Consider the following 19,218-nt stretch of genomic DNA (forward strand, 5'->3'; position numbering starts at 1 on the left):
ACGCTTGATTTTGAAGATAAATTACATTCAATGTTACTTCTCTGAGTCACATTTTGCCCAGTTGTTCTATGCATATGTAATTTCACGCACTGGACCTCCAGCCCCCATGTCGCTGGCATGGGGTGGGGGGCTTCTATTGGGGGGGATGGAGGGCCTGCTAGCATGCAAATGCATGCTGGACAGGGCTTCCCATTCCTCCTCAATGTTCTGCAAACCCTAACACCAGCTCTGAAGCTTGTGAAGGGTTTGGTGCGCTGCCCACTGATCATTGAGGAATAATAAAATTCCTGTTTAGCGTGCATTTGCATGGTACTTGCGGTCAGAGCCTGGGAGCATTTTGTTTCACGTGCTCAGGGGCTCTGATCAAGGGGTGGTAGCAAATGTGGGCGCTAGTATGGCACTAATAGCCTCTAGCACCCACGTTTGCTTCTGATCAGCTGCCCTTCAGTGTGAGAGACATTCTCTTTTACCTTTTGGAAGATTTTTCCAGCTGAAATGTGCTCGTTCACAAGCTTTTTCTTATTCATTGGTTTAGTTATGGAATAAGCTGACTCCTGTGGTGAGATCCATTAATGATCTTTTAAGTTTACGTAAGGCCATAGAAACTCACTTGTTTTAATGATTTCTGACGGACTGTTTAATTGTTAAGCTGGCAGTTTGGTTTAATTGATTTTATGTTTGTATGTACTGTGTGTAATTGATCATAAATTGTATGTATTCTGTTTTTATTAAAGGATGTAAATCATGTAACCCGTTCTGGGTGTAGTCCATAGGCCGGACTATAAAATCAAATAAATAAATCAAATAATGTGCACATTGTTTAGATTAAATAATTCATAAAAGTGGTTTAATGGAAGAAAAAGTGAGAGACAAACAGTTGTAGGAGGAGTAGAAATTAATCAAAGCACAAGAGAAGGGGTGATTAGACAGGCATCAGTGGATAGAAGAGAAAGGGGGAAAAGGTACATATGAAATGTTGTTTTCTTTTTTTTTTGGGGGGGGGGGGGGGGAGAACAGGAAAGACAGAGAGGCATGCATATCACACATTAAGGGTACCCCACACCTTTTTCAAGTCAGGTAAAATAACTGATGTTGGATAACAGTAGTTGTATGATACACCCATTTAATGCATTTGACCGTAGGAGTGCAAATGTAGGAAGAACATATCTGGCTCACCAAGTCCTGTGCAGGTCGACGAACACGGAAGAATCCCACCAGCAGGGCAGTCGGTAACAGCTCCCAGATAAAGAGGATGAGACCAAATACCAGGTAGCCCTTGTCACCCAGGTCAGTAATGAGATCAGCCTATTGAAAGAGCCAGAGAAGTGCTTTTCTAGACAAAAGATGAAGGAGCTACAAATTTCTTCCAAGCTAGCATTTTATCATACGAGATATCTGTCCTTCAATAGTGTTACAACACAATTCATGTAAAATGGCCATAAAATCATCAGTTGTATCATATCAAACCATAAAAGTGCACCCATAAATTGACATCCCACAGTGGAGTAACACAACAAGAACTGAACAGATAAAGCAGTGATCGGACACCACATTGTGCCCTTCTGATACTGTGAAAATCCATAAAGAGGTAAACAGGGCATTACTTTCACAAGTAGCCTGGGCAGTACTCACCTGGTCTGAAACATTGTACCAGTCATAGCCGAAAGCATCCATCCTGGTGTGTGGGGTCAGTGCCAACGCAACCAGATTATAGCAAGCTCTGCTGGCGGACAGTAGGATTACTGCCCCTCCCACCATGGTGGTTTGGCACACTGTTGTGCCCTGTACAGCAAGACAGAGAAACAGAGAACATGATGGCAGGGAAGGAATGGACACCACATCTTTTCTGCCCAGGTTATGTCTGGTTAATTTCTGTCTTCCCTTTATTTCTTTAGGAGTCCTCGGTACCTTTCCAAACTTTCTTCAATTCTATTATAACTTTTGCCTCCATGACCTTTCTTGGAAGGCTGTTCCATGTACTCAGAACCTTTTCTGTTAATAAAATATTTTCTGTTTCGCCTAAGCCCTTGGAGCTCTTTTGTGCTAAAATCTTCCTTTCCTACGAAAAGGGCTTCCTTCCCCTGCGTTATGTATACCTTTGAATGTCTCTATCACATCCCTATGTTCCTCCTCTTCTCTAGAGTAGGCATTAAAAAAAAAAAAAAAAGATTAGACAAGCCACTTATATATTTTCTGAACAGGATGTAACCTTTGACACCAGGCCTGAGACTCAGTTCCACCCAGAAGTATTTTTCTGTTCCAACATCAGATCTACCCAGCTGCTTCCTGCAACTTCCAGTACATTTCTAGCTTGCAGGAATTTTACAATGCCTCCTCTATTGGAATACCTCTATCTGATCCCCCCCTCTCCCATCAGCCTTGATGAGCGCAGCTCACACATTCTCCAGAATACTCTTCCATCAAACTTGTAACTTCAGGTATAAACCATCATGATATTTCCCCTGTTGTCATAGAGTTCCTCTGACCTCTCCTTTCCCCTATACAATCTGTCCCTCTCGCTCAATCCCTTACCCCAAAACTAATTTCTGACCCTCTTTCTTTTATTCATGGCTCCATTATTCTGAACTCTCTAATGGAAAGGACACCAGTTCCAGCAAGCCCTCAGCACTTCCTGTCTGTTCCCCACCACTGAAATACCTTGGCCTCCAAGTAGATACTGGTGGATGGGGACATCTTGGCAACCATGTAGAGGGAGCAAGCCAGCGAGATGGCACACAGGACAAAGAGGGTATCATTGATGAGGACTCGCACCAGGACGATTGTCCACGTTTCAGAGTCATGAATCTTCACAAGGAATGCACAAATCATATTCACCGATAAGAAAATGAGACTGGCCAAGAGGCAGGCAGCACGTACAACCAATCTGGAACAAACAGAAAAAAACTACAGTGGTGAATATCTTATACAGACCAGTGAGATAAAAGTGATAAATGAAGGTCTTCCTCCTTGCAGGCCTCACCCTATGTTACTTCTCAGTTGGTGCTATTGTCACCACCCACCCCAATCCATTTTATGATTTTACTTCAAAATTCATGATCATTGCTATCTTGGCCATTCTCTAATGAGATCAGACTTGCATCACATGCCTCATCTGGTCAAGCACAAAGTTTCTTAGAATGCATACCTGCCAGGGCCACTCTGTGGGCGTGGTGAATCAGACTGCCTTTGCACTGGTATCTCATCCGCTGTGCCATTGCTCTTCTAGGATGTGGCTAGTGTCTGCATTAGTGATTTCTAGTCTCGGAATGTGGCTTCAGCAGGCACAATCTAAGTAAAAGATTGTACACAATGCTTCCTGGGCATTTAATAAAGGCTTTTATATAGTGCATTACTGAGCCCTACCTACATTGCTTATCACTGTCATTTCATATCTGGCTTCTGCTTAAACTTTCTGTGACTCAGATTGGTTAGGTCCATGAGATTCTACTCATGCTCATCACTAGGGTCAGTGATGCAGCAGCTGGAAGAGTGTCTCACTGGACTTTGAACTAGTGCAAGGGCTTACAATTTTCCATAGCATCCCTCCAAACCGGCAAAAATGGGTTATGCACTCCGACCAGCAGGTGGCATGGAGACCCAGATTCACAGACTTAGAGTACCTATAACTATGCTGTGCAGTCCCCTGAGAGTCAGTAGTTCTCAGTCTCTAGCAAATGGTGGACATGGTAAGCTCTACAGTCCCAGTCTGAGGTTAGAGTTTTGATGGTTCTTAATGTTGTGTTTGGGGTAGCAGAGTGACAAAAAAATAAAAGAGAGAGAGAGAGAAAGGAGTGAAGTTCCCTCTGAGCGATGCCTGTGTCGGTCTGTCAGCTGGACTGGGGCTGAGGTCCACAGGGGCCTCTTCTGGGCTGGGGTATCCACCCCCCCCCCCCCCCCCCCCAAATCACTATTATGGATCTTTACTCCTCTGCTTCAGTGCAGACAGTCGGCTGGCTTAGAAAGCCGTGGGATCTGCTATTTAAAGCTTTACACACACAGAAAGCCCACTAGGCAGGTTGATTGAAGTGTACCCTATCCAGACCTCATCTTGAAATGCTGCTTTCATATTAGCTGCATTACTAGTCACATACAAAGAAGAGTGTATTTGTCAAGGATTTCTCCGAATGGAAACCTCTGGAGCTTGGAGTTCCCCAGGGGTCAGTATTACCACCCACACTTTTAGTTTGTATCTTTGTCCTTTCTGTAAGGTGTTGGTTGGCTGACCTGGAGGTGAGTTTTCTTTTTTTACTGTAGGGATGATTTAGTTGGGACTCTACAGGTAGTATCAGATTAGCTGGCTGCTAACAGTATGGTTTTACATTTTACAAACATGGAAATTAATGGTGTTTGGGAGGCATTGTGGATTTTAATATGCGCAGATTTTTATGTCTGGAGGGGGTCCAGATCTCTTTTAAGAATGATGTACTTAGAAAATGATTCACAGTTGTTCTTCTAAGCTTCATGTGTAAAGCCTTCTATCTTCTGATTTTAGCCTGGTGTGCAGTCTTGTTTTAACATGGGTTAATTACTGCGATGTGATTTATAAAGGTTTACCTGAGATGATTCCAAAAGCCCTACAAATGAATAATAATGCTGCAGCTTGTTTGATCACCAGATGTAGAAGGTTTATTTATTTATTTTAAAAATGTATACCCCGCCTACACCTTAGGCAGTTTCCAAATATACAGACACAATAAAAACAACTAAAATTTATATCACATAAATACTTTCACATTTAACAATACTGCTCGCCATCTCCAAATCCAGCCTAAAATCTAATGGTTCAAAAGAATGCTGTAACAAAAAATTGCGTCTTCAATTACTTTTTAAACTGTAACTCATTAGCATATAGACATATCTGGCCAGGGAGCGCGTTCCATAACAAACTCCTGCCATGGAAAATGCAGAAGCCCTTGTGTCAGCATAATGTGCTGTAGAAACTGCATCAGAGGATAACCGCATAGCATGCTCCGATCTTAATGTTCTTTTCGGACGATACACACGTATAATGTCCTTGAAATATCAATGGTGCAGGAGAGTACACAGCCTGATGTATCAATGATAACACTTTAAATTGGATCCTATAATATACAGGCAACCAGTGAAGCTGTTTTAAAACTGGAGATATATGAGTTCTTGGAACTCCAGCCACTAATGTAGCCACAGAAATCGGAACAACCTGCAGTGCCCTGCACCTGGAGCTTAACATTCCAAGATACAAGCAATTGCAATAATCCAATTTAGTCAGAACCATGCTCTGCACTACTCTCCGAAAATCAGACAACAACAACATAGGTCTCAATTTATGTAATAGATGGGAGCTGAAAAAAGGACCGAGATCACATTAGTCCTTCACTGATTACAGTGCACTAATTTCTGGTACAGTGGTATGTGAGGTATAAGATTTTACTATTTGTTTTATGGTTTAAAAAGGTTTGTGACAGTTGTCTCTCTCCCATCCTCTGACATTTTATGCAGTTGTACAAATTCTTCAATTTTGTAATCAAAATTTATTTGAGGTTACCTCAATAAAGTTAGTAGCTTAGATAGTACTAGGAAAAGGGTGTTTTTGAGGGTTGGTTCTAATTTATGTTTCAAGTTTCTTAGGTATTTTCTACCCCACCCAATCAAACATGTCTCTGAGCACCTTCAGGGTACACTCCCATGGATCTTCCTCCACTCCCATCCCACTATCTGTTGGAGTTCCCCAGGGATCTGTCCTTGGACCCCTTCTCTTCTCAATCTACACCTCTTCCCTGGGCTCGCTGATCTCGTCTCATGGTTTTCAGTATCATCTTTATGCTGATGACACCCAGCTATACCTCTCCACACCTGACATCACCGTGGAGACCCAGGCCAAGGTATCGGCCTGTTTATCCGACATTGCGGCATGGATGTCCAACCGCCACCTGAAGCTGAACATGTCCAAGACCGAGCTCCTCGTCTTTCCTCCTAAACCCACTTCTCCTCTTCCTCCACTCTCTATCTCTGTTGATAACACCCTTATCCTCCCTGTCCCATCTGCCCGCAACCTCGGAGTCATTTTCGACTCCTCCCTCTCCTTCTCTGCGCATATCCAACAGACTGCCAAGACCTGTCGCTTCTTCCTCTTCAACATCAGCAAAATTCGCCCTTTCCTCTCTGAGCACACCACCAGAACTCTCGTCCACGCTCTCATTACCTCTCGCCTTGATTACTGCAACTTACTCCTCACCGGCCTCCCACTCAGCCATCTATCCCCCCTTCATTCAGTTCAGAACGCTGCTGCACGTCTTATATTCCGCCAAAACCGATATACTCATATCACCCCTCTCCTCAAATCACTTCACTGGCTTCCGATCAGTTATCGCATACAATTCAAGCTCCTCCTCCTTACCTACAAATGCACTCAGTCTGCGGCTCCTCACTACCTCTCCACCCTCATCTCCCCCTATGTTCCCGCCCGTAACCTCCGCTCACAGGACAAGGCCCTTCTCTCAGTACCCTTCTCCACCACTGCCAACTCCAGACTCCGCCCATTCTGCCTTGCCTCACCCCATGCCTGGAACAATCTTCCTTTACCCATACGCCATGCCCCCTCCCTACCCATCTTCAAATCTCTGCTTAAAACTCACCTCTTCAATGCTGCCTTCGGCGCCTAACCACTCGAGATATATAAAATACCCCAATCTATCCACCCTATCAGACTAACTGTTCACTCGTCCTCTAGATTGTTCACTTGTCTTTAGATTGTTTTCTTGTCTTTTAGATTGTAAGCTCTTTGAGCAGGGACTGTCCTTCTATGTTTAAATTGTACAGCGCTGCGTAACCCTAGTAGCGCTTTAGAAATGCTAGTTAGTAGTAGTAGTAGTAGTAGCTAGAGACATGCACGGGAACGTGGTTTGTGGGAATCCCGCGGAACCCGCAGGATTCCCTCGGGGACGGAAGCAGTTCTGCGGGGATCCCGTGGGGACGGAAGCAGTTCCTGTGGGGTTCCCGTGGGGACGGAAGCAGTTCCTGTGGGGTTCCTGTGGAAGTGTATGCTGCACTTGCGCCAGCCTCTCACCTACCGAGTACCAAGTTCTTTGAGTGCTGTCTTCTCCTCTTCCTCCTTGCTTTAACAGCACAGATGTGGAAAGCCTCCATTAAGGAGGTGGTAGAGATACAAATGGTGACGAAATTCAAAAAGGCATGGGATGAACACAGAGGATCTCTATTTAGAAAATGGAAGTTATAAAAAACCTAAACTTAAATGGCTGCATGTGTGTGGTTGTGTCACGTGACACTTACATGGTGACTCTGGCTGTGATGAACTAGGGCCGATACCGGGAGACCTTTACGGTCTGTGTCTCATATATGGTAATCTGGTTTTGGATGGGCTAGAAAGGGTTTAGACAGCAACTTTAGTGGCTGGAACATGAGGACAGCTCTGGACACTTTTTTACGGTCTGTGTCCCGCAAATGAGAAGATGAATAGGCTGGAGTGGGCTTTGAGGGCAACTCCAGCAGTTGGGACATAAGGATAGGGCCAGGCAGACTTCTATGGTCTGTGTCCCAGAAATGCCACAGAAAGACCATAATCAAGTATATAATATCACATTCATTGTTGATTTAATCATGAATTGATAATGATTGTGACTATTGGGCAGACTGGATGGACCGATCCGTTTTTTATCTGCTGTCATTTACTATTACTATTGATCATCTCTGCTTCCGGACTGATGTGCAGACCTCAGCTCTGACATAAGCATGAGCATCAGATGTCACCTGACCTACTGGCGCGTGCATGTGGTGATCTCTTAGCACACAGTGCCAGTGAATCAGAGAAGTCTTATATGTGCGCACCAGAGCGTTCCAACTTCCGTTCCTTCCTTGCCTGCAGTGCTGCGGCTCAAACCCAGGGACTGAGAGAGCTGACAGGAATTATTTTTAATGTACCATTACATTCTTGTGGGTGAGGACAGGTTAAATTCTGGCGGGGACGGGTAAGATTTCCCACGGGGACGGGCGGGGATGGGTTAGATTCTCCACGGGGACGAATGGGGATGGGTTGGATTCCAGTGGGGATGGGTGGGGACAGGTTGGATTTCTGTCCCCATGCAACTCTCTACTCTGAGCGTCTCACAATCTAAAAACATAAAGAAGAGAAAAATATTTATGCAATGCTTTTGCTATTGGAATTGAGAAGAGACAAAGATTTGTCTTTTAGAAAGAAATTAAACATTTATTTTTTGTAGGAGTAATAAATAATTTGAAGTAGTTGGTCTGAGGTAAGGAGATTGTGCTAGGGGTGAGATTTTAGAGTAGGTTCATATGATTATTAGGAGACGTAGGGGTGGGTTTTTGGGAGGTTTTGTATTGTTTGTATGTTGTTTTATTAGTATTTCTTATATTATTATGTAATCTGCTTTGAATTGCAAAAAAGGTGGAATATAAATGTTTTAAATAAAGTGTGCCACCGCATTAGTGCGTGCTAAAAATTGCAATTGCTTGATTTGCAGCTTGTTGTACCACGAGAACTTGTGTGCATCAGTGATGCTGAGAGCTATGCCACTGGTAGGTTAACTAGTGGCAGGGTTTCCCAACGTGGACAGTTTTCAGCTGAGGTGCCAGACTAAGACAAGCCACCCATCAGGGCAGCAGCATGGGACTGCATTGGCTACGGAGGATCACTCTTGCGACATCGGCAACAACACTGGCATTAACTAAGCGAAAGAAAGGTCTGTCAATCTATTTTCATATCTTGCCACGAAAACTCAATGGATAATTACAATGAGATAAATTACAATATAATGCAAGAAGATAAGCCTCTCAGGTCAGAAGGTATTCAATAGGCTACCGGGGAGCTGAAGACTCTTCAGAGTAAAGCCAGCATTTGTGATATGGTTAGAACAAATCCTTCAGGTCATTTGAATGCTGATATAGCTACACAAGAAATGAGAGTAAGAAGCTGCAATGGTGTCTTACATATTGGGCCATGGAACTTAAAAAGTATGAACCAAGGAAAGCTAGACATGGTCAAGAATGAAATGGAATGCACACAACTTAATCAGTTGTGTATCAGTGAACTGAAATGAACCAGCATTGTGGCTCTTTGATTCTAATGATTACATGGTATATTATGCCAGAAATGAAAGACAAAGAAGGAATAGTGTTACATTTATAATTAAGAAGAATCTTGCAAGAACCATAATGAAATACAATGCAGTCAGTGAACACTTTACTTTCTATTCATCTATACAGAACACCCTTCAACACAACTATTTTCAGATATTTAAAAGTCAACAATAGATGTAGAAGAGGATGAAGTTCATCAGTTCTATGAACAAGTACAAGCTGAAATCCACAGAATATGCAAACAAGATATACCGACACTCGTGAGTGACTGGAACACAAAAGTTGGAAATAAAGAAGATCAAGGGGTTGGAAAATATGGACTCGATAAGAGAAACAGAGCTGGAGAATCCTTAATAGAATTTAGCAAGACCAAAAATCTTTTCATTTCAAGTACCTTCTTTCAGCAACACAAATGGCAACTGCACACATGGATTTCACCCAACGGGTTGTACAAAAGGCAAACTACATCTGTAGAAGTCAACAATGGAAAAACTCATCAACATTAACAAAGACAAAACCTGAGGCCCACTGTGATGCAGATCACCAGCTACTAATATGCAACTCAAGCGAAAGCTGAAAAAGAAGCCAGACATCAACATAGCAAAGTATGATCTTGAAAATATACCACCAGAATTTAAAGACTGCCTGCAAAATTTATTTGCCATATTGAATAATAATTACAGAGTACTAGAAGAGGTTTTTTTTGTTACATTTGTACCCCGCGCTTTCCCACTCATGGCAGGCTCAATGCGGCAGGCAATGGAGGGTTAAGTGACTTGCCCAGAGTCACAAGGAGCTGCCTGTGCCTGAAGTGGGAATTGAACTCAGTTCCTCAGTTCCCCAGGACCAAAGTCCACCACCCTAACCACTAGGCCACGCCGCCCACTCCTCCACTTCAAGATATGGGACGATATCAAGAAAGTTGTACTCAAAGAAGTGAAAAATGCCTGCAAAAGGTAAAAAGCAAAACAGCCAAAATAGATGGCTGAAGCAACTGCCAAAACTGCTCAGAAATGTAGAGAAGTTAAAGCCAGAGCAGACGTAATCACTGCCAAAATTTGCATGCAAGGAAATACCATCAGAAAATATTAGAGGAAGAACAAGATCAGGTTTCCTAAAGCTATGAGAGTTAAAGAGCAAATTCCAGACTTGAACTGGAATGCTAAAATTCACTCAAGGATCCATGCTGAATGAGGCTGAGATCAAGAAAAGGTGGAAAGAATGCACCAAGTCATTATACCATAAAAATCAAGTGAACCAACAGCCATTTCAATCTGCACCTTATGATCAAGAACCACTGGTGATGAAACAAGAAGTTGAGGCAGTTTTGAAAGCTTTATCAAACAACAATCAGGCATCGATGGCAATCAGATGCAGTTTTACAATACTTACAAGGCTCTGTCAGGAAATTTGGAAGGCAACATCATGGCTGCCTGACTGGAAAAGATCTGTGTTCATACCAATACTGAAGGTGATCCTTCTGACTAAGGAAACTATCACGCAATCACTCTGATCCTTCATACCAGCAAGATTCTACTCAAGATAGACTACAACCATACTTGAAACAAGAATTGCCTAAAAAGTGCAAGAAGGGTTCAGGAAGGGTAAGGAACAAGAGAGATTGTTGCACGTGTGAGATGGATCTTTAAAAACAGAACAGAAGACCAAAAGGATATCTATATGTGTTTCATTGACTACAGCAAGACCTTTGACTGTGTAAATCATGAAAAACTCCGAGTCATATTAAGAAGCACCTGATAGTTCTTACGCACAGCATTTACACTGATCAAGAAGCAACAGTTCAAACGGAACAAGGAGAAACAGAATGGTTTAAAATCAGCAAAGGGGTATGGACTAGACTACATACTTTCTCCATACCTTCAATTTATATGCAAAACAAATCATCAGAGAAGAAGGACTGTATGAAAAAACCCAAGGGGTGAAAATTGGTGGAAGACTGAAAACAACATTCACTATGTTAATATCACATTACTGGCTGAAAGAGAGGATGATCTGAGATGTTTATCAAGAATCAGGAACAGTCTCAAAATGAGACCTGCACCTTAAACATGAAGAAGGCATTGATTCCGATAACTGGTAAAATCAATCATTTCATCCTTGAAGAAGAAATATTAGAAATAGAAGACAACTTCAACCTGCTTGGATCAATAATCAATAATGAAAAAAACACCTTTGGCAGAACAATGCAGAGATGTATCTCTGGATACAAAGATTTAACTTGTCCAAAAGCTATGGTATTTTCAATAATGTCATAAGGATGTGATAATTAGACAATGAAGAAGAAAACCGATACCTTTGAATTATGGTGCTGGCAAAAAATACGGTGGATACCATAGTCTGCTTGAAGAACAAATCTATCACTGTTGGAGGAGGTCAAACCTAAGCTTTCCTTGGAAGCTAAAATGATAGAGACTTTAATTTTCATACTTCAGACACACATCATGCAAACGGAAGGATCATTAGAGAAAGACATCATGCTTGGCAAGGTTGAAGGTCAATGCAAAAGAGGAAAATTGGAGATACAATAACACAGCTATGGATGCCCCCCCCCCCCCCCCCCATCAACAATTGCCTGTCTGAAGACCGAATACAGCTCCATAGGGTCACCATGAGTCAAAAGCAACTCAACAGCAACAAACACCAACAACATTAGTAAATAAGTCTCATTGGATAAAATGAGAGCTGTGGTATATAACACACATTAATGCAGTAGCACACTTTAGTAAATCTAGCCCTAAGTTTGCATTTTAAGACAATGGAAGGTAACGTGACTTGCCCAAGGTCACAAGGAGTGCCAGTGAGAGAAGCAGGATTTGAATCCTGCCTTCTCTGGTTCAAAGCTCTAATCACTAGACTGTCATAACATCTATGAAAAGAATTGTCAGCATTTTAAAACCCCTTATTAAACAGATGCAAGTTAGATCTTAGACTAGACATAAGTCTTCAAGCCCAAGGATTAGAGCAAAAATTCTTTCTGCATCTCCATCTAACAGATGAGCTCGGTCTCACAGTGCTTACCGCAGTTATGCCAGGAAATCAGCTTCAGAGGAAATTCAGATGTTACGGTGCTGCCCAAAAGCTTCTTGGCAATGATTCTCATGACTGGGTGGCTGCAGCTGAAATGACAGAACCTTTGCTCTGGTTTGGGCTTTTCCTTTCACTGCCTCCTGGGTGAAAGCATCTGTCCTCCAGCTTTGCTCCTTTTGACTGTTTTGTCTTTGCCCCACCCCTCCCAGAATTACAATACACTCTTCAGGCTTTGTTAGTTCATCTCCCATTCATCCTTCCATATCCCTATTTCTATCTAGCCTTTTATATCTCCATCTACACACATGCCATCTGTTCCCTTGTTCCATTAACTAGCTCCTCCATTCATTCATCTCCTTACTCCACTGCCCCCCTGCATCTATCTACTATCAACTTTCAGACATGGAATAAAGAGGTTGATCCATCTGCCTGTCACCTGCAGTTGGGTTCTTGCAGGTTTTGGCAGTCTATCATTCTCTAAAAAAGCTTGAAGTCCAGAAAAAAGAAGAAAACCAAACCTCCCACAAAAAATGTGAGCAAAGCAAAAAGAGTGGAAGCTATAGAGCACCAGGAAGATCCAAAGGTGGTGATAAACAGTTCCTTTATTAATAGCTGTAAATACATTTTCCAATCAGATCTGAATGCAGATACACAGTCCCATACAAACTCAACACAGGTTGTATTTCGTCTTCCCAGCCTTCCTCAGGAATTGACTGCCAATGTGGACTATAATTGGAAAAAAGGACAGCAATGCCGACTCTGTCACTTGCTCAAAAACAAAGTGAAATCTGAAGGATCTCAATCTCCAGAAAACTCTAGCGTGAAAATTGAAAAACTCACAGCAACATCGCAGATGGCGTTCTATATGTGTATCTGCATTCAAATCTGATTAGAAACGTACTTACAGCTATTAATAAAGGAACTGTTTATCACCACCTTTGGATCTTCCTGGTGCTGTATAGCTTCCACTTTTTTTTTTTGACCTGTAGTCTATCGTTCTCATACGCACTCCACATTTCTGATACACGGCAGATACATCTATCTGCTATGATTAGTAAATGTATAAATTTAAATTATTTACTCACAGGCCTTTGGACATCTCTGGCTGGAACTTGGCCTTTGCTTTAAACACCACCTAGTCATGGAAATCACAAATATCAAGTTGTAAAGAAGGGAGAAACAGGGGTCTCTTGCTCTCAAGGACAGTAGCAGAGTATCACTAGTATTTTTTGGTATGAAAGCTACAGTGGCATGTTCCACTTTTCCTGAGTACTGATTTAAGAAATGTGAAGGGCTATTTTTGATATGTCTTCCAAATCCTATTATGGACATTTTACAAAAGAACATCCAAAATCCAGTGCCCCTTTCAAACCAGAAAGACATCTATCTTTTTGGTTTGAAAATGACCCTATTTTAGAAGTTTTTGTGCTCGGTGCATCTTTTTTAAAAGGCCATTTTCAAACAAAAAACGTCCAAGGGAAAAGTACACAAAAACAAGTCATTGGGATGTCTGTGGGCCACACAGACATCCCAGCAGAGCAGTCTAGTGGGCACTGTAGTGAACTTCACATAAAAGGTCCCAGGTACACATCACATCATAACCCCTTTTTGCTGTATGGTGAGTTCTCCAGGAACAGCAAAACATGTACCGTACCTAACTGTACAGTATTACAATAGCCCTTATGTCTGCAGGTGTCACCTACATTTATTTATTAGGATTTATTTACCGCCTTTTTGAAGGAATTCACTCAGTAGGCGGGCTCAGTAGGTATTTAGTGGGTTTTGGGGTACTCGCACTTTCCACCACAAGTGTACCAGTTAGAGTGGGATATGAGCCTAAGTCCCCTACACTACACCAACCACTAGGCTATTCAGTGCTTGCTACTCTAAAAGGAATGGTGATTTTATCTGCAGCTGTCATAGAGCCTGGTATGTAATGTCACTTTCACCTCTTAGGGGGTGGGAGGGGGTGACCACTGGGGGATTAAGGGGGGGATCATGCCTTTATTCCTCCAGTGGTCATCTGGTCAGTTTGGGCACCTTTTTGGAACTTAGTTGTTATTGAAACAGGTCTAGCCAAAAAGGTAAAATTATGTATAATCATACCTGATAATTTTCTTTCCATTAATCATAGCTGATCAATCCATAGACTGGTGGGTTGTGTCCATCTACCAGCAGGTGGAGATAGAGAGCAAACTTTTGCCTCCCTATATGTGGTCATGTGCTGCCGGAAACTCCTCAGTATGTCGATATCAAAGCTCCATCCGCAGGACTCAGCACTTAGAGAATTACACCCACGAAGGGACACTCTGCCCAGCTCACCACCGCCGAAACGGGGGAGGGGAATTAACCCAGCTCATCCCCACACAAGTGGGGGAGGGGAATCCGTCCAGCTCATCCCCGCGGAGCGGGGGAGGGACACCACACCCGCCGATGCGGGGGGATCTGGCTTATCCTGCAACCGCAACCGCGGGAGGAGCTGACTGACCCTAACACCGCCGAAGCGGGAGGGGTACAAAACTGCCCTACAGCCGCACGAAGCGGGAGGGAGTGCCGGCAGAATTTTAAGTCTCAATCCAGCCCCGTATAACGGAGGGGAGAGGAATGCAGCAGCTCACTGTAACACAAACTCGTCTTAACTCTTGAAGAATCCAAGTGAAAAAACTTGAACACGAAGTCTTTCTGAAGTAACTGAAGACTAAACTTGAACCTGAAATGCAACCAGAATAAAAACAGTACAGATATCTGGGAGGGGCTATGGATTGATCAGCTATGATTAATGGAAAGAAAATTATCAGGTATGATTATACATAATTTTACCTTCCATATCATCAAGCTGATCAATCCATAGACTGGTGGGATGTACCGAAGCAGTACTCACCCAGGGCGGGACATAGAAATCCCTGACCTCAACACTGAAGCTCCAAACCGGGCCTCCGCCCGTACAGCCACAGTCAAACGGTAATGCTTGGAGAATGTATGAGCCGAAGCCCAAGTTGCCGCCTTGCATATCTCTTCCAAGGAGACGGATCCGGCCTCTGCCATCGAGGCCGCCTGAGCTCTCGTGGAGTGAGCCTTCAGCTGGATAGGCGGCACCTTCCCCGCGGCCACATAAGCCGCTGCAATGGCTTCCTTGACCCATCTTGCCACTGTAGGCTTAGCAGCCTGCAGACCCTTACGAGGACCTGCAAACAGGACAAACAGATGATCCGATTTCCGGAAATCATTGGTCACTTCCAAGTATCTGATGATGACTCGTCTCACATCCAGATATTTAAGAGCAGAGTACTCCTCTGGGTAGTCCTCCCTACGAAAGGAAGGGAGACAGAGCTGCTGATTCACATGGAAGCGAGAACCAATCTTGGGCAGGAAGGAAGGCACTGTGCGAATAGTCACTCCTGCCTCAGTGAACTGCAGAAAAGGCTCTCGACATGAGAGCACCTGGAGCTCGGAAACTCTTCTGGCTGAAGTGATAGCCACCAAAAAGACTGCTTTCAACGTCAGGTCTTTCAGAGATGCCCTCGACAAGGGTTCCAAAGGCGGCTTCTGCAATGCTCTTAGCACCAGGTTGAGATTCCACGCAGGCACCACTGAGTGCAGAGGAGGGCGCAGGTGATTAACTCCCTTGAGAAAGCGCACCACATCTGGCTGCGAAGCCAGGGAAACACCCTTCAGGCGGCCCCTGAAGCAAGCCAGAGCCGCTACCTGGACTTTAAGGGAACTGAGCGACAGGCCTTTCTCCAGACCTTCTTGCAGGAACGCCAACACTGAAGAAATTGGAGCAGTGAAGGGAGAAAGTGAGCCTGCTTCACACCATGCTGCAAAGATACGCCAAACCCTGGCGTAAGCAGTAGAAGTAGAGCGCTTCCTCGCTCTCAGCATAGTGGCGATGACCTTGTCTGAGAAGCCCTTCTTCCTCAGACGCTGCCACTCAATAGCCAGGCCGTAAGACCAAAGGGGGAGGGATCCTCCATCACCACGGGACCCTGATGTAACAGGCCCTGCTCCACTGACAGCCGCAGAGGATCGTCGACTGAGAGCCTGAACAAGTCCGCATACCAGGGACGTCTGGGCCAATCCGGACCCACCAGGATTACCCTGCCGGGATGCTTTGCCACCCGGTCTAGCACCCTGCCCAACATGGGCCAGGGCGGGAACACATAGAGGAGCTCTTGTGTCGGCCACTGTTGGAGAAGAGCATCTACTCCCAGGGATCGAGGGTCCCGTCCTCTGCTGAAAAAACGCGGCACTTGGCCATTGGCCGATGACGCCATCAGATCTAGGCTCGGCTGGCCCCAGCGCTTCGTGATGTCCAAGAATGCCTGAGCAGATAGTTGCCACTCTCCGGGCTCCAAGGTATGGCGACTGAGAAAGTCCGCCTTGACATTCATGACTCCGGCAATGTGGGCCGCTGAAAGCTGCTCCAGGCTCGCTTCCGCCCACCGGCAAAGACTCATAGCCTCCTTGGCTAGAGGGGGCGCTCTTGGTACCTCCCTGGCGGTTGATATAGGCCACAGCCGTGGCATTGTCCGACAGGACCCGTACAGGCTTCAACACCAGTACCGGGATGAACTCCAATAACACCAACCGAATGGCTCTGAGTTCCAGGAGGTTGATAGACCACTTGCCTCTGCAGGAGACTAGAGCCCCTGCGCTGTCCTTCCCAAGCAGTGGGCTCCCCAGCCCATCAAAGAGGCGTCTGTCGTGACGACAATCCACTCCGGGGTCACCAGAGGCAATCCTGCAGACAACTTGTCTGTCTGCGTCCACCAGCTCAGCGCCTTGCGCACTGCTGGGTCCACAGGAAGGCGCACAGCATAATCCTCCGACATCGGAGTCCAGCGCAGCAGCAGAGATAGCTGTAGTGGTCTCATATGAGCCCTGGCCCAGGGCACTACTTCCATCGTGGCCGGCATAGAGCCCAACAGCTGCACGTAGTCCCAAGCCCGAATAGGAGAGGCTACTAGGAACTAGTCCACCTGAGCCTGAAGCTTGACAATCCGATTGTCTGGCAGGAACACTCTGCCCACTTGGGTGTCGAATCGAACTTCCAGATACACCAGGGACTGAGTCGGGCGCAGCTGACTCTTCTTCCAGTTGATGATCCATCCCAGGGAGCTCAAAAGAGCAATTACCCGGTCCATAGCTTTGCCGCACTCTGCATAAGAGGGGGCTCGGATCAACCAGTCGTCCAGATAAGGATGGACTTGTACTCCTTCCTTTCGCAGGAAGGCCGCTATGACCCCCATTACTTTGGAAAAGGTCCGCGGAGCAGTAGCCAACCCGAAAGGGAGGGCTCTGAACTGGAAGTGTTGTCTCAGGACTGTAAAACGCAGAAAGCGTTGGAGAGGAGGCCAGATGGGAATATGCAGGTACGCTTCCTTGATGTCCAAGGAAGCCAAGAACTCTCCTGCCTTCACTGCCGCTATAACAGAGCGGAGAGTCTCCATGCGAAAGTGCCTCACTTTCCAGGCCCGATTGACCCCTTTGAGGTCGAGGATAGGCCGGACAGAACCTCCTTTCTTTGGAACCACAAAGTAAATGGAGTAACGTCCCTTGCCAATCTGATTTTTTGGCACCGGAACGACCGCACCCCGGCGGATCAGGTTGTCCAAGGTCTGCTGCACTACCACAGCTTGACCGGAGACTTGCAGGGAGAGAGTACAAACCCGTCTCTTAAGGGTTGGCAGAACTCTAGCTTGTAGCCGTCTCTGATGACTTCCAGCACCCACGCGTCTGAAGTTATAGTGGTCCACTCGCCCAGAAACGAGGATAGCCGTCCTCCAATCTGCACTGGGGCGTGGACCAAGGCCCCGTCATTGGGTACGAGACCCTGGGGGAGGACCGGAGGGAGCACCTCCGGGACGGCGGTCTCTGCGAAAGGAATGCTGCTTGGGGGAGAAATTCCTCTTGAAGGAAGAGGGGGCAGAGGAACCCGACTTGCCCGGGCGGTACCGATGGGCTTCCTGCAACCGTCCTCTGGAGGTATCGGGACGAGTACTAACCCGAGCCCTGACCTCTGGTAATTTCTTGCCCTTAGACGTGCCGAGATCGGTCACGATTTTGTCCAGCTCGACCCCAAAGAGCAGCTTGCCTTTAAAAGGCAATCTAGCCAGGCGGGATTTAGAGGCGTGGTCAGCAGACCAATGTTTCAGCCAAAGCCACCGCCGCGCAGAGACTGTCTGAGCCATGCCTTTAGCTGAGGCTCTCCAGACATCATACAGCAAGTCTGCCAAATAGGCTAAGCCCGATTCCAGGGCCGGCCAATCAGCCCTCAAGGAATGATCCGAGGGGGAAGCCCGCTGCACCATAGTCCGGCACGCCCTGGCCACATAGGAGCCGCAAACTGAGGCCTGCAAACTTAAAGCAGCTGCCTCAAAGGATGACCTTAAGGCCGCCTCCAATCTTCTGTCTTGGGCGTCCTTTAGGGCCGTGCCACCTTCCACCGGCAACGCCGTTTTCTTAGTCACCGCAGTGATTAAAGAATCCACGGTAGGCCACAGATAGGCCTCACGTTCACTCACAGCCAAAGGATAGAGGCGGGACATAGCCCTAGCCACTTTAAGGCTCGTTTCCGGGACATCCCATTGAGCCGCAATTAAGGTGTGCATGGCATCATGCACGTGGAAGGTTCTAGGCGGGCGCTTCGTCCCCAGCATAATGGCAGAGCCAACAGGGGCTGAGGGAGAGACGTCCTCCGGAGAGGAAATCTTCAAAGTGTCCATGGCCTGTAACAACAGGTTGGGCAAATCCTCTGGGCTAAAAAGCCGCGCTGCAGAGGGGTCATCCGCTCCAGCCGAGCGGGGATCTATCTCCTCCAAGGAATCCGCAAAGGATCGTTGGGAGACCTCAGACACGCTGCCCTCATCTACATCGGAGGAGACAAAAGTCCTCCAAGGCCTGGAAATCAACCCGAGGGCGTTTACCTCTGGGAACCTCAACCTCTTTATCAGAAGAGGGAGCAGGGGCAGCGTTTTGCATGAGGAAAGCCTGATGCAGCAGCAAAACAAACTCGGGGGAGAAACCCCCCAGACTGTGCACTTCCGCAGCCTGGGCAACAGCCCTAGACGCACT

The 19,218-nt window shown here is 45.8% G+C and overlaps 1 protein-coding gene across 1 annotated transcript in view; it reads right to left on the bottom strand.

Annotated features, from left to right (window-relative positions):
* GPR137 (G protein-coupled receptor 137) overlaps window positions 1–19,218 on the bottom strand; it is a 30,023-nt gene that overhangs the window by 6,542 nt on the left and 4,263 nt on the right. The window contains exons 3-6 of the mRNA XM_030218333.1: window positions 13,230–13,279; window positions 2,659–2,884; window positions 1,633–1,782; window positions 1,177–1,305 (exon numbers count right to left, since the gene is read on the bottom strand). Of these exons, the coding sequence (XP_030074193.1) occupies window positions 1,177–1,305; window positions 1,633–1,782; window positions 2,659–2,884; window positions 13,230–13,279 (555 nt within the window). The remainder of the gene's footprint in view (window positions 1–1,176; window positions 1,306–1,632; window positions 1,783–2,658; window positions 2,885–13,229; window positions 13,280–19,218) is intronic.

This window comes from Microcaecilia unicolor, chromosome 11 (genome assembly GCF_901765095.1).
Source record: "Microcaecilia unicolor chromosome 11, aMicUni1.1, whole genome shotgun sequence".
NCBI classification, from domain to species: domain Eukaryota; kingdom Metazoa; phylum Chordata; class Amphibia; order Gymnophiona; family Siphonopidae; genus Microcaecilia; species Microcaecilia unicolor.